The following is a 12,912-nucleotide window of genomic DNA, read 5'->3' on the forward strand; positions in this document are numbered from 1 at the left end:
CTTTCTGAATTATTAATTACCCTTTGCTCTACAGCAAGCCAAAGTACAATGAACAGGCAATGTAATTGTGTGCTATGCTACATTCTGTCCATAAACTGAATACTCCAAACACCTAAACTATGTACACAGCACAGTGGAGTAACAGCTGGCCACCTGTGAAGCAGGATCACCTCCCCAGCACTATATTCACCTTTATTTTCTGTTCTAGTCCATTCCTTTGTCCATGAAGAGGCTCACAAGGTAAAATTTTATAATTGTGTGTGAGGAGCAGCCAAAAATTATATGAATCAGTAGACCAAACTTAAGCTGAAATCAATAAAATGTATAAGCAATTGTCTGCATGCAGCATTTGAAGACCTTTAGTGTTAGCAGTCATGTGTAAAAGACACAGATCTTGTGTTCAGTACAATTTTTTCAACATGGGGGAAAAATATTAATCTTTAACTTACCAAATATGCTATTAAAATGACAAGCACCTTCAGTTTATCATCTCCTTGTAATCCTTTAGCATCCATTTCTTGTGATTAAACCTTTCACCCTAGAAAAATATAAAAAGAAAAAAAATATATATTTACATCTTTTAAACTGCAGAAGTCACATGTCCATCATACTTCATGACACTTGGCATGTCAAAATACAATCTGTCAATGCCATTAATATTTTCAGATGGATTCCTGGAAGCTGCTAAGCAACAAACATATGCTATAAAAATCATATGCCTTTTGAAGACAAGAAAATAAACACAAAGTTTCCATAGTTTAAAATCTCAAAAGAAAAGGTGGCTATCAGTCTAGATTAGAGAACATCAACATTTACTAATCTAACATCCCTAACATGTTTCTTCCTTGTTAGACACTCAAATAAGTATATGATCAACAGACAAAAATAAATTTCTTCAAATATGCCATGTAGTTTTTATAATTTATGAGTAGAGACTGACAAATGAAAGGATGGAACCCAAAACAAAAGGAAAAGAAGAGAAAAACATTAAGAACAGTTGCAAAATGCTTTCCAACATGGAACTACTGCAAGCATAACACATTTTCAAAAATATACAACCAGAATGAACACAAACTATAATTACCACACAATTTCACATTTTACTGCATGAACATCCTAGTCAATGAATTCTAATCGATAAGAAGGAACTATGCTTCAGTGTCACTATTGATATTTTTTAAGATAAGCTGTATTTTCAAGTGTAAAATGAGCAAAACTATACTAGAAAGAACAGAGCAGGTAGACATATGTCAGACAGCATTATTCTCACTTAATGATGGTAATGGTCTATGGGCTAATGACAATTATCAGATTAAATGTATGTCAACATGGGTAAAAAGGACATACTCTCAAGGAATACGAATACATGAAGATATAGTATTTGACATAGGTTTATTTTTTAAGTCTGAAGGAAAAAAATTAAGGCAAGAAACATTAAATGGAAAAAACTCAGAAATAATTCTGGATGACCAAAATACAGCTTAGTGTAAAAAGTACTGTAGAACAAGTAGAAAAATGAAAAAGGAGAGTCAAAAAAAAATTTAAAGTTTTGAAGTCGTGAGAAGCTGACAATTCTAATGCTGAAAAAAATAGGTATGCATGAACGAAACGATTTCTAGTAATAGCAAACAGTGGACAGAAACAGTAAAAATACTGTTAAGGGAATTCAGAAAGTCCAAGAAACATTTCTCATCTGTTTTTCCATGCATACAAAATGGGTAAATACACTCACCATACATTATATCTTCTATCCAAAAAGTAACTGTATATCTTCTAAGTAAAACCAGATTAGATAAGAGACAAATTGTGAGACTTTGCGCCTCAGTAACCTTGAAATAAGTATCAAGAAAACCTTAATTTTGATCCTGTTCAATTTTGCTGTTCATTCCCTTTGAAATGCTACAGAAATTCAAGAGTAATATATGAAGAAATAAAAAAATAACTAAGAATCATAATACAATAAACAACTCTATGCTGCATTAGAGAAAAGCAGTCCTGTAAAACAAGATTGACCTCATTTGATTCGGAGAAAGTAAAGCTAAAAGTCTAAGAGTTAAATTAAATAAACTGATTAAATTTTGATTCAAAGAATCATGCTGAAATTAATGGGATTTGGGAGGAAAATCCCCATTAACTTTTTGATTTAATGTAATAGAGTTTAGTGGAAAAAATAAATACTTAATGTGTTTTCTTAATTGCTATAGGAGTTAAAACTTTACAGAAGTGTGCAAGGGAAATAAAGTTGTAAATATAATTTAATTTCTTAGATTTGAATGTCAAGTGATTACTCCAAGTCATATATATTCTTTAAAAATTAAAAAACAGTTAAATCATACTACAGTTCTAATGTAATTATGACCACCTCTAGAATACTACCAAAATTTCAAAACCAGGATTCTTCCTAAGGTTAAAAGTTACTTTTATTTTAAGTTTAAATATTTACTTTTCCTTCTGAAAATAGATGTGTAACATATCAAAAAGAAACTGAAGAGTGTAATAATTGTATATTTTTGTATCAAGTTTCACATAGAATTTTCAATACAAAAAATAGCGGTGACCTGTTCTAAGCCTAATGATCTAAAATATGGAGCTGTAACAATCTAAGAAGTCTGTTTTTACTGTGCAAGTCACCTGAAGCATGGAAAAAATAAAGAAAATTAAGAACAGCCCAATTAACTGTCCTGCAGACGAATTATTTGCAATAAAATTATATTAGCTTAATGTAATTCAGGTATATTAACCCTTTTCTCCAATATGCAATAACTTGAAGATTTAATATTTACGTATTTTCATCTTTTAGTATTCTGGATCACAGATGCCAGAACAGAACAAAAAGCAGCATTAAAAATCTTTCTAGTCATGCTGACATCTTGTATTTCAGTTTTGGAATTGCCCTGTTATAAGATGAACTTCTTATAGCAAGCACCTCAAAGACTTTTAGAACATAAAAAGAACGTGGTAAACCATCCTGCACCAAAATACTTTTTGCCCACTTAGGTGTGAAATTTGATTGCAGTTGTGAAATATTCTCTATTTAAAAGAAAATCTACTGCCTTTGTAAAAGTCTTGGCAAGTCTAATCACCAGGAGTTCCATGGCCCAGAGTAAATTCTCAAAATCAAGTATTTTATAACTGGCATCAAACTATCAAGGACTTCTCCAGCTTATCCTGCACATAACTAAGCTTCAGTGTTTTTCAGTGATCATTACTAGTTTCATGAGATCTTATAGCTTCACGCCGAGAATACGAGATATCTTCTATAAAATACGTCTTCTATAATCAGCAAAGACTCCAACAGAAGCTTGCAGATTTATAGACCTTAAACTTCAGAGCACTTCAGTAGCATCAAAACACAATTAAATAATTTCAGCAGATGTGGATGAATGCCTATGGTACTCTATCGTGCCATCATTGTGCCCATTGTCACCACTCCTACCAAAACAATATAAAAGACTATACGCTAACATGTGAGAAAGAAATGAGCCAGTGTACAAGAAATAACCATTGTTAAGAGGACAAATAAAATGTTTCTTTTATGACAACATTTTGATAAAAATAATTGAAAGGCACCTTCATGGTTAGGGCACATTAATAACTCATTATATTGAATACAAGTCCCAAAGGAGAGAGAACTGTGTCAGCTGCATGTTTCCTGTTTCAATCTCCAGTTTGGTCAAAAGTCCTGCTTAAAAAACAGAGACTGCAGCACTTAATAATAGGTTGCTACTGGGCAACTTTCTTCTCTCATGATGTCAAGTGGCTTTATACTGATGTCTGTTGGACGCCAGCCATTCACCTCACGCTTTCAAGTAAGAAGTTATTAGCAGTTTTTTGACTCTAAAACCTGTGTGAGTAAACAGAAGTTCCATACCTTTAAAGACTATTTGCTCTTGTCCAGATACAGATAATTAAAATGTAGAGTTCAGTTATACTCGATTTTATTATAAGAAAGAAACCTGTGGGCAGAGTTTTTTGAGGTCACTAAATCATTCCAAATACATCTTACTAGTTTAACAGTAATATGCTTGCCTAAAATACTCAGGGAAAAGCAATCATTACTGATAATGCTCTGAACACAGGATGGAGAACGTGTTAGGAAATGTGGTTGCATAATTTTAAGGCCATTTGGGGCCTACTATGCATATGCATAAAGAGGGCAATATCAAACAATAAATTAGAAACATGTAATAAATGTATTGTGGAAGAACCTCCGGCCTTTTCGGGTTCTAGAATCCATTGCCCCCTAAAATTTACTCTTACATTTACCAGCTTGCTTAAATAGTCATCATTTTACTTCAAAGTCCATGTCAGAAAAATTTTTATTTTTTCTCTCCAAAAAACTTAAAAGTTCCACTGTGAAAGACACACCACCTCAAGAATCAAAGCAGCATGACTAAATTATGGCTGACTAGCAGGTTTCTTAGACACAGAAGCATCAAAACCTTGAAGTCAACATCCCATCTTCTAAGGGAAACTTCAGAAATGGTGAAGGGTCACAGCTTTACATTCACTTAACATGAAGTTGCGAATTCCCAGTTAATTCACAGGTCTTAGAAATTTCCCATATTTGATTTGATATTTTTACTTGACGGCCACTTTTCACACGCTCTATAACACTGGCAGAGTACTCTGAGAAGTTCTGGGTAAGGAAGAGGGATGAAAACATAATCATCTTATCTTGCCAACAGAGGTCTCTGGTATCCAACATATAGGGTCTCAGCTCCTTTTCTAACCACCTACTTCCCACCCGCAGCTGTCAACTGCATGCAATAAAACAAGGAGTGGCAGATGGTTTTAGCAGACTCAGTGCCCCCCGGGCAAGAAACGAGAGAAGGGAAAGTACTTACACTTCTACAATGACAAAGACAAAGAAAGGGAGCAATTTGGGGGCAAGAACTTCCACTACAGCGCTGCACATTGTTATTTCTGTCTCACAGGTCTGGAACACCTTCCCTTTACACGCTGCCCACAACCCTTGTAGTCTTCCCTATTCCCTCTTCCCTCAGAGGTCTTGTCTGACCACATTTGCTCCAACTTTTCTGAGAAATGTGGGGAAAAAAACTCCATACTGTCAGCTAGGGCACATTCATCACATTAAATATCACATTGAAGAGATCTGTATTTTACAAAGCTGCCATACATGAAATTGTATTAGGCAGCTATGGATTTATTTCTGATTTTGTAAAGATAAAGGTAGCAAATTAAAGTTAGAACCTTGCTAGTGAAAACACTTAGATGTATTTTAGGAGCTGACGGAGGTGACAAAAAGACAGGACCACAAGACACAGCCAGGAAATATTTGTGCTTCTTCTGAGTACCACATGCTTCAAGTTATGTTGATTGAAGTACTTGTCTTTACAGGAATAATGGTGATAAAGCAGTTTATCGTTTGTGTTCTTCAACATATCCAGCTTATCATTATTTGACATTAGAGTGAAATATTGTAACAAAGGTGCAATGTGGCAACATTTTTCCTACACATAAACAAAGCTTTTTTAGATGATCAGAGCCTGTGATTCACACAAGAACTCCCACTCTCACCAAAGTTGATGAGCCTACTCCTACAACATCAAAACTGTGGTAAAAAAAAAATGTTGCTGCTTCTATTTAATACATCTCGCCCGTCTCAAGTTCTAGCAGATGCTGGTTTGCTAGATGAAAGCTCAGTGTTAAGATGCACTTGTACTTTTGTACTCAGATATGTGAACAAGTAATACATTGAGAATGCCATACTCACACTTCATTTACACCAAAAATATATTAATAGTTCTTTTTCAAAATAATTTTTAGGGATCATGAATTATAAAGCATTGGGATGGTTAAAACAGTTACTACACCTTGCAATGGTGCAATGCCAATACGCTACATTTATCCAGCCAGCCTTGAGCAGTTTTAGATGGCATGCAATGTCTTAAAAACCACAGACATGAGTTACTTTCATTCACACCATTCTCTTTTATTAGGATTGCAAGCTGTTGAAAGTGAGCAAAAGTGACTTATTACCTCCTTAACTGACATTTTAAGCATCTTACTAGTAAATTAATAAAGAAGCTTACTTCTTGGTCTAAAGGAGGTCAAAAAAACCCAATAAACCAAACAACCAACTGAAAACAAAAACAACAACAACCCCCCAAACCCCAACCCTTTTCTTTTATGGTTACAAGCTCCCAGGTAGCATACCCAGGTAACTTGCTTTACACACAGTGGTGAAGGTATGCTTGAAAGAGATTATGCAGTAGTTAAGAAACCTACCTACAGACTGAATCAATTTGCCACTATATTAAATGCTATTGGACCACTTTATAAACTTGATAAAAGCACCCACCTAAAGTAGTTGCAAATATAAAGGCAGTAAATAAGTACTTAGACTTTTCACAAACATCAGGTAAAGCCTGCGGTCCAAGCCATGGGGACAGCCATAAGGAAAGGAAGCCGAACAATCAAAACCTTTTCAATAAACCGAACCGTAACTGGGGCTTTTAAACCTCTTACCAGCCGAAAGAAAAAGTTAGGTGCTCCTATTCCTTCAACTCCGGCTATAAAATTGTTTGAAGCAAACAGCAGCCTATTTACGCAGCAGACGCGAGAAGCGCTTGCGAACATGAAAGGCCAGCTTTCCAGGGCTTTTTGTTCGCCGCACTCCGGGGCGCGGAGCAGCTCCTCCTGGGCTGTCGGGACCCGCAGAACCCAGCAGCGGCAGCCGCGGCTCCGTGGCTGCGCCGTGCCCCGCGTACCCACCGGGGCCGGCTCGGAGCCACGGCTTCGGGGAGGAGGGCGCCCGGCTGAGCCCTCCCCCCTGCCCCGCAGCCTGCGCTTTCCGCGGAGCTCGCTCCCATCACCTCCCTCCCCTCGCCGCCCGCCGCGGGCCCCGGGGGCAGGCAGCGCCGGTCGGTGCCAGGCGGGGCGGCCGCGGAGCCCGGCCGGGCCGCGGGGCCCGGGGGTGGCGGGGGGAGCCGCTGCTCTCCCGTGGCCGCCCCGCTCTGCGGTGGGGGCCCGGGCCCGCCCGGCTGCCGCTCGCACCCACCTGCCACACCGCGGCTGCGGCCGCCCCGACCGGCCCAGGAGCGCTCGCCCCGCACCGCCCCCGGGCCCGGGACCGAGCCCGGCCCTGGCCCCGGCCCGCCGCCCCTCGGCGCCCGGCCCGTCACCCCGGCAACGGCGCGCCCGCCCCGGGCCCGGCCGTCAGCTGAGCACGGGCAGCCAATGGGATGGATGGATGGATGGATGGATGGATGGATGGATGGATGGATGGATGGATGGATGGATGGATGGATGGATGGATGGATGGATGGATGGATGGATGGATGGATGGATGGATGGATGGATGGATGGATGGATGGATGGATGGATGGATGGATTCATGGATGGATTCATGGATGGATGGATGGATTCATGGATGGATGGATGGATGGATGGATGGATGGATGGATGGATTCATGGATGGATTCATGGATGGATTCATGGATTCATGGATTCACAGAATCACGGAGTCACAGAATCATGGATTCATGGATGGATTGTGCCGTGTGTCCATGCTGGGAGGGTGTGAGTTGGGGTGTGTGCCTCATACCAGCGGTACGAAGCCAGGGTGAATCACAAGTGAGGCACTGGTGTCCCTTTTATAGGGATAGCAGGGCACTCACTCAGGCACTCCTGTGCCCACCCCTGCCTCCAGACTGGACTTTGCCTGGACTCCATGTCTGGCTTTGGGACTGCAGCCTTGGCATTGCTGCTCCCCCTCAGAGGATGCTCAAGGCTTGTGGTTGCTGGGCTGCTCAAAAGGGGCTGGCCCTTGGCCACTGTTCAGGTGAGTGTAGAATGAGTCTTTGTAACTCAGCAAAGCCCTTTCCACCTCTCCTGCCCAAAAAACATGACTGAGGCTTTCTGACAACACACTGCAAATTCTCCTTTCTGCAAGCCCTCCTTTCCAAAGAACTTGAGTAGCTTTTTTTTCCTTCTACTTCAGAGCCTGGAATATTTTATCCACTCTGCAAATAATAAGTTACCCAGATATAAGCACAGTGTCAATACCAAATGCGAGTATCCATGGAGAAATGGAGAAATCCAGCCCTTCATGGATAGTAAATTTTTTGCAGTCGCAAGGTTGGGTGTTACTGCTACTTACTGTGACACAAATTAGGAGCTTTTCTGAAGTTAGTAATGCTCCAGCATTGGTGAAACCAGTCTTGGGGACCTTGGTAAAAGAACTGCTGCTGCAGGGGTTTCAGGTCATTAGTTTTACTTCTAATGAAAAGGTTAATGATCCACTTACAGTCTAGACAACCGTATAGAAACATAAGGAACTGTGTTAGGCTCTGAAAAAATGAACAAATGCTAATACTGGGAAGTAAAACATTTTCAAATAAACAGAATATTTGGACCTCCTCACAGACAAAATTTTGAAGATCACCAGCCTCATGGGCTTCTCTAAAAACAAGGAGAGCTCATTGAAATCCAGCAAGTTGTATGCAAAGAGAGAAATGATTGCTACAAAACTAGTTGTTTTCAATTATAAAACCCAAACAACTCAGAATGAACAGGGGTTTTCATGTAATTATCTTCTAAAGGGCCTTCAAAGAAGAGTTTTGCTTCAGGACCCTTGCCAGGAGGAGATCTGCAAGAGGCTGGAATGTCAGTGAGGAATGGCGCGACAGCAGTGCATCTGTTGTGAATAGCAGCTGCTGCACAGCACTGAGCACTGTACACAGTCTCACTGTTTACAGACAATCTTTTGTATGTTATCTATTTTCTGGAGCCACCAGTGAAACTATTGCATGAGTTTTTCTTAGTAAAATCATCATGTATGTTTCAGATACTTGTCTTAAAGTACTATAGTTAGACAAAGGTATTAAAATACCCCAGAGTTCTTGAAGTGTTGACTAAACACCCAGGATTAGCATATAAAGAAACATTAAGACTTTCATCAGACAGTGGGTTCCTATGCTAATGAACTCAGAGCAACATGCTGTCTCTAACACTGAAACTTAAGTCTTTAAGTCCTTGTTGCAGCATGTAAAATCTTTCCTCTGAATGTAAAATGGATTAATCAGTTCCATTCATCACTGAAAGATGTTGAAAATTGTGGTATTTACTTTGTTTTAAATCATGATGCTTCTCAGGAAATTGAAAAAGTGAATTGTTGAAATTAGTACAGAGATTCTCACTACAACAGAGAAAGCAAAAAAGAAATATTTGGAAAGCAGTTTCAGCTGACCCCTTTGATAAGACTAAGTTGCGTGACATATCTGATGTGGAAGCAGAAATTGTACAGCAATAGGAAGTTGTTATCTCCATATCTCAAATGCTAACACAGTTCCCCCAGTCAACTGTGAGATAGATCTACTCTTGTTATGACAGCTGTTGGAAACTGATGTCAGTATAACTGTGCAATGTCTTTTGATAATCTTAACTATTACAAACCTTAAAATATGTTTATGATGTTATCTAAGGCACACTGTTTGGAAATGGATCCATTTATAATCAGAAATTGCTCAAGCTATTTTAATAAATAAATCATACACTGGTGAGTTTCCTAGTCAGATTTGCTTGAAAAAGCATTGTGAACTTTTTGTTTCTGAAGGCTTAAGCCTGAGGATTAATTAATGTTTATACAGCTCTTAGTAAAAGCAAGTTACTAGTGCCAAGAATTATTACTATTTAATCTTTAGAAGTCAGATCAATGACAGGCTAAACTGTCAGAGAACTGCTATGTAAAATAACAAAAATGCTGAAAATCCTCTTCCCACCATGCTTGAATGTGTTCAAGTGTATTTTCATTTCAGCCTCACTTACATAAAGACAAACAAAGATATTTTTCAGTTTAATTGGGTCGACGCCCATCTTTGTTTAAATATCTGTGGAGATTACCTAAAATCCTAGGGACTTTTTGCAAAATGAAAAAAACTTTGTTTCTTAAATACATTTTCAGGGCCCAAATGTTGCAAATAATTATCTATGCAAATCCTACTCAACACTGTAATCTATCTGATTAACCAGTGTTCCTTCTGTGTGCAATTTCACCCATGTGTGTGATAGGTCAGATCCTTGTAGTGATAGTTTAATTGTATTAGACTTCCATAGTAATTTTGTCTTCTGAGAAAAAGACTCCTCGTGTTATTTTTTTAAATAAAGAGATAAGGCTTAGAAACAATTTTCCTCAGAAAATAATTGTACATATTGGAAAACAAGCAATAAGCAAGAGGGGACTGGAAAGGAAGAGAAGATTATCAGTGAAGCACAGAATTAATAAATAAAGCCATAAACCCTGTAACTTTTCAGGGTTAAAGGAACATGTTTTAGTGCATCATTGTTAGGGAGAAATACTAAATTTTGCTTTGGCTATGCCTTAAATTATATTCTTCCTTGACAGCTATACACATATTATTCATACAGTGCTAATTACTTTCCTTATAATTGACTTGTTAAGTGAGAATATGAATTAATTGGTGGCATAGAAAACTAAATGATACCAAGTCAAGCCTAGTTAATCTGTGTCTGGCATATTATCTCTTGATAGTCAGTAAATGGAAGTTCTATATATACAAATATAGTTTTAATTAGAAGAAACAAATTTTGCAGACTGACTAATGAAAGCTAACTACATTTATCTGGAAGTGTTGATAACTTGATCTTAGATGCAAGCAGACTGTTAAAATTTGGGTTTGCATGTTGCACTGTGGTGCATACTGAAATATGAAGATCTTGATGGTCCTGTGGACTGGTAGACCTCTCAAAGAATAGTTTTCAAGTAATGCTTAACAGCTGTAATTTATGCTGACTATTAGTTGCAATTTGTTATAAATGTATTTAAGATTTATAAATACTTAAATTTGGATTTAAGAATATATAACTCAGTATTACTAGCTACCATTAAGACTAGACCTTCAAAGACCTCAGTGTCTGGAATGTTTGCAAGTCTGGTCCCAATTATGGGTTCTAAGTTCTTCTGAAAATCTAAATTATATTTAAATACTACAGAAGGAGTTTGTCTTATTTTAACAGTCTGATTCCAGCTGCAGGCACAGAACACTCATGGATTTGGCCCAAACTCACACAGAGACCTGGCCCTTTAAAACTGCAAATATGTGAATAATCCTAAACCTTCAAAAGATTGTTCCCTTATAATGAATTCCTGGAGTAGATGTCTTAAAATTTCTTCAACACAATACTTTTCATAAATATGAGTTTGAGGAACAGAATACAAACACTGTGAATGGAAATTGCATCACTAAAATGCAGAAAAACTTCTACAGAGTTCAGCAAAACTAGCTTCTGGCTCCAGACAAACCTAAGGGATCTCTAATATATTTATTAAAATGCCTTAGAGGAAACTTCTATCATCAGGTTAAAAGATTACTTTTATTTTCAAGATTTCATATGGTACAGCTGAACTATAATCTCTACAATCTTAAAGCCATTTCCTTTTGTGTATAAGGATGTCATGTTTATAAATTTAGTTCTAATAAGTTGTGGAAGTGGAGACTTTTTTTCATCTCAAGTATGGAACTATTAGGCTTAAAAGTGTTTCTTGAAGAAGGCACAGTTTAATAAGCTGTTTTAATAAACACTGAGAGCAAACAAAGTACGACAGTGTGTAGGAGATAAGGTTGGTCTTCTCTTAGAAAATAAGTACTCCCCTGAGTCATGTCATACATGTATTCAAATATAAATTTACAAAGCTATAGATGGTATGAATGAGCAGTGCAACCCAAAACCCTTTGTATCCCCAAAGCATTGAAGCAGGGTTTGCTTCAGTTTTCTATTATTCTAGACAGTCTGTTCTCAATATAATTCTGCCCAAGAGCTGCAAACAAAATGCTGCATAAATTACAATCTTTTGAACTTTGTACACACGACGATGTGTAGTATTATCGATTATGTGAACTTTATAATTTCGAAAAATCTTGCAACACAAAACAGAAAAAAAACCCCAAAATTCAGTACCTGTTATCTGATGAAGTTTTCCAGTGCCAGAGTTTCTGCAGCTTAATTTCACACCGCCAGAACTTCTGTATTAAATGCTTTTACGTCCTTAAAAAAAAAAAAAAAAAAAAAAAAAAAAAAAAAAGTATGTCAGCACAAGCCCAGACGAAACTCCAAATCCGGGAAAATAAAATTAACCATGCAGATCAAAGGCAGACGAGCACTGAGACCAAATGCCTGTAATCTGATCAGTGATCAGTTGCCGTACATCAAAGGCAGTGCTTTGGCGAGGAAAAAGAGCTCCTTTTCCAGCAGGTAGTTGCACTCAAATTCTGCCTCTCAGTGCTCTGCACTAGCTCTTTTCTCCCTTTCCTTGCTTGTGCTGGGAGAATGCACACGATTCTGAAATGCTTGGGGTTGAGTGGCTGGATCTGTAGCTTTTGAGTTCCCAAGCTGTGTTGTGGATTGTGTGTTGGAAGCTTTCCCCAGTGCCAGCGGGTTCCGCTTTATCCCTTTCATCTCGCTGAGCTGCAGATCCCATGACATCATTCAATGCTGTGGGACTGGTTAGAGAGCTGTAATACAGCCTGTGGGGGAATGCAGCTAAAGAGCAGCAAGAGTTTGCATGATTTCTAATCAGGTTAGTCCATTGTAACAAACCCAAGGCTCACTTCAAAGTCTTTACCACATTTAAGTTTCCTCCAGAGAAGGGAGAATAGTGCAGCTATAAAGTTTTCTTTAAAAGATGCTTTATAATTTTGTCTGCAAAAGAAAGTTACAATTTTCCATAAAGTTCTGAAAGGCAGACATGAAGGTCGGTTTGCTAGGCTGCTGTAAGAGACGAGAGAAAACTACTTTTGTTTGTCTCTTTGTTGAGCTTTGGAGCAGAGAAAATTGTGTATTTTGCACACTGGCATTGGATTTTTGCACTGGCAAAACCAAGCACAAAAGAGCATGCTCTTAGTCCCTGGCTCACGTCCTCCCTGCTGC

At 38.4% G+C, this 12,912-nt stretch overlaps 1 protein-coding gene across 3 annotated transcripts in view; it reads right to left on the minus strand.

Annotated features, from left to right (window-relative positions):
• TNFRSF19 (TNF receptor superfamily member 19) overlaps positions 1-12,399 on the minus strand; it is a 58,391-nt gene extending 45,992 nt beyond the window's left edge. Inside the window, exons 1-3 of one of the 3 annotated variants that reach the window (XM_058829199.1) lie at positions 12,191-12,399; positions 11,944-12,030; positions 450-538 (exon numbers count right to left, since the gene is read on the minus strand). In XM_058829199.1, the coding sequence (XP_058685182.1) occupies positions 450-515 (66 nt within the window). In that variant the 5' untranslated portion in view covers positions 516-538; positions 11,944-12,030; positions 12,191-12,399. Of the gene's footprint in view, positions 1-449; positions 539-6,492; positions 6,706-7,024; positions 7,140-11,943; positions 12,031-12,190 lie in introns of those variants that run through there. The other 2 variants (XM_058829200.1, XM_058829201.1) reach the window with 2 other exon arrangements.
• Between the last annotated feature and the right edge of the window lie 513 nt (positions 12,400-12,912).

The sequence above is a fragment of the Poecile atricapillus genome, chromosome 1 (genome assembly GCF_030490865.1).
Source record: "Poecile atricapillus isolate bPoeAtr1 chromosome 1, bPoeAtr1.hap1, whole genome shotgun sequence".
Classification (NCBI taxonomy): Eukaryota; Metazoa; Chordata; class Aves; order Passeriformes; family Paridae; genus Poecile; species Poecile atricapillus.